A 2,271-nucleotide genomic window follows, 5' to 3' on the forward strand; every position below is an offset into this window, starting at 1 on the left:
CTTGTCCCCCTGCAGCCCACTGGAGTGCCCAGCCCACAGCACCGGGGGGGCAGCGCCCTGCCCAGCGCCCCCACCCCCTGCCCCACCTCTCAGTGCACCCACCCAAGTGTCCCCACCCTCCAGCCTGCCCCACTGTTTTACCACCCCACTCCCAAATCCCTACCTGAGGTTGGCCCCTCCCGGGCAGCTTTGGGGATAGGTGGCAGGGTTGTGGGGGGCTGGGCAGGGCGCTGCCCCCCCGGTGCTGTGGGCTGGGCACTCCAGTGGGCTGCAGGGGGACAAGGAGGGGGGAAGAGGATGGGGAGTGGGGGAGGTGCTGGGCCCAAACGTGGGTATAGGGGAGGGGAGGGTGAGACCAAGGGACACCCAGGAACCTTCCCATCCCCTGCCCCGAGGTGGGGGCCACAGGCTCCATGGCCCATCCAGCCCTTCTGCTGGGTCTGCCAGGGACGGGTCTGAGATGCAGACGGGGAGGGCACATAGTGGGCAGGAGGGGGGAGCAGAGTGGAGGAGGCCCCCACCCCGAGAGCCCCCTCCCTGCCCCTCCAATGCCCTATGCCCCACCCCCAGAGCCCCCTCCCAGTTCCCGGCAGCCCCCAGCTCACCCTGGCAGTGGCGCTGCTGGGGGTCGAGCCGGAAGCCGGCCGGGCAGACGCACTGATAGCTGCCAGGCGTGTTCTCACAGCGCCCGTAGCTGCAGGGCCGCGGGGTTTGCCGGCACTCGTCCACATCTACGGGGGTAGAGAGAATGACAGCGGGGGGCAGGGGGGTGCTGCCTGGCACAGCCCATTGCCCTCAAGCTGCGTGCTTCCCCACACGCCCTGGGCCCCACACACTCATGCCCCTGGCTTCACCCCACCCTGGAGCAGCGACATGCTGATGGGGGGTGCTTGTCCCAGTCACAGCCACCCCAGCTCCCCAGCACAGCCAGATACCAGGGACAGCTCTGCAGCCGCCTCCCAGCCCAGCTCTTACCCACACACTCGGTGCTCGCAGGGCTGGGCCGGAAGCCGCCAGGGCAGATGCAGCGGTACCCGCCAGCCACGTTCTCACAGCGCCCAGGCTCACAGGGCTGGGGGCTCTGCCGGCACTCGTCCAGGTCTGCAACGGTCACGGCCTGGCATCAGAGCTGCTGGGTCTTGAGACGGGACCCCCAGGGAACCCTCCCCAGGCCGTGCTGCCCCCGTCTCCGCCTCTGCTCAGGTCTCTGTCTGGAGCCATGGGGCCCTCGTGCCCAGGGGAGCGACAGCTGGGCAACCTGCAAAATCGGGCTCGCCAGGGGGCAGGGGCCTGGCTCCGCCCGGGAGGCAGGGGAATCCCAGTGGTGGGGCAGGGCAGCGCAGAGCAGAGCAGAGCAGAGCAGAGCGGGGGTGTGACAGGTGACAGGGCCGGAAGGAGTTAGTTAACCTCCCAGACTGACCTGACCCAGGGCCCAACTTTAGAGACTTGTTAGGAAAATACGTAAATGAGCAGAGCTTTGAAATGCAAATCGGCATCGTTAGAGGTGGAAGAGGAGCTGTGTGCTCAGGGCTTGGGATGGAGCAAACAAGCCTGTCTATTGCTAGAGCTTTAATTCAAAGATCAAAAGAGGAATATTAACGTTTATGATGATACTTGCGTGAAATAGCGCTATTGTCGGTGTGTCTCTGCAGATTGCGGTAACCTGCAATCTAAACCGTTTAATGGATAAATTCCCCTGGGCTCATTGCCAGGCTGGTTGGGAGAAGGAGAGTTAAGCCGAAAGGCTGCTGGAAATGTGTAAGAACCTGGGACACGATCCTGCTTCATCTCAGATCTGCTTTGGGTTTCAAGAGGGGGAAACCCAGAGCCATAAGGATCCCCAGTCACGGACTGGAGCCACCCTGAGCACAGACATTGGACTCTAACTTCCAGACTATTTCTAACAACTTTTGGCAGTTACAAACTCGCCGTCTCTGCTCTGGATCTGGACCACAAGACACTGAACTCAAGTCTGGCCGTGTATTGATCTTCCAGCCAATTCCCTCTCTTTTCTTTTGTAATAAAGTGTAGTTCAGTGACTAAGAATTGGCTGCAGCGTGATTTGTGGGGAAGATCTGACTTGTAGATTGACCTGGTGTGACGAACTGGGACTGTTCCTAATGTTTGCTCTGAATACTGTGTTGGTGCCTCAGTGTCCCCTAGGCAGTTCTTAAGTATCTGGCAGAGCAAAGGGCCAGTGCACCTAATGCCTGGCACTCTGTATCCTAGCAACTGATGGCCTGGGCCCCTCCTCTGCAAAGGTGCCAACTG

At 61.3% G+C, this 2,271-nt stretch overlaps 2 protein-coding genes across 2 annotated transcripts in view; one reads left to right on the forward strand and one right to left on the reverse strand.

Moving 5' to 3' along the window:
- The window catches only part of LOC116819215 (cdc42 effector protein 2-like), a 280,118-nt gene that overhangs the window by 84,179 nt on the left and 193,668 nt on the right, over positions 1 to 2,271 (forward strand). The gene's annotated exons all lie outside the window — the stretch shown is intronic.
- LTBP4 (latent transforming growth factor beta binding protein 4) overlaps positions 1 to 2,271 on the reverse strand; it is a 53,286-nt gene that overhangs the window by 14,502 nt on the left and 36,513 nt on the right. The window contains 2 exon segments of the mRNA XM_075070709.1: positions 606 to 731; positions 976 to 1,101. Coding sequence (XP_074926810.1) covers positions 606 to 731; positions 976 to 1,101 — 252 coding nt within the window.

This window comes from Chelonoidis abingdonii, chromosome 11, assembly GCF_003597395.2.
Source record: "Chelonoidis abingdonii isolate Lonesome George chromosome 11, CheloAbing_2.0, whole genome shotgun sequence".
NCBI lineage: Eukaryota > Metazoa > Chordata > Testudines > Testudinidae > Chelonoidis > Chelonoidis abingdonii.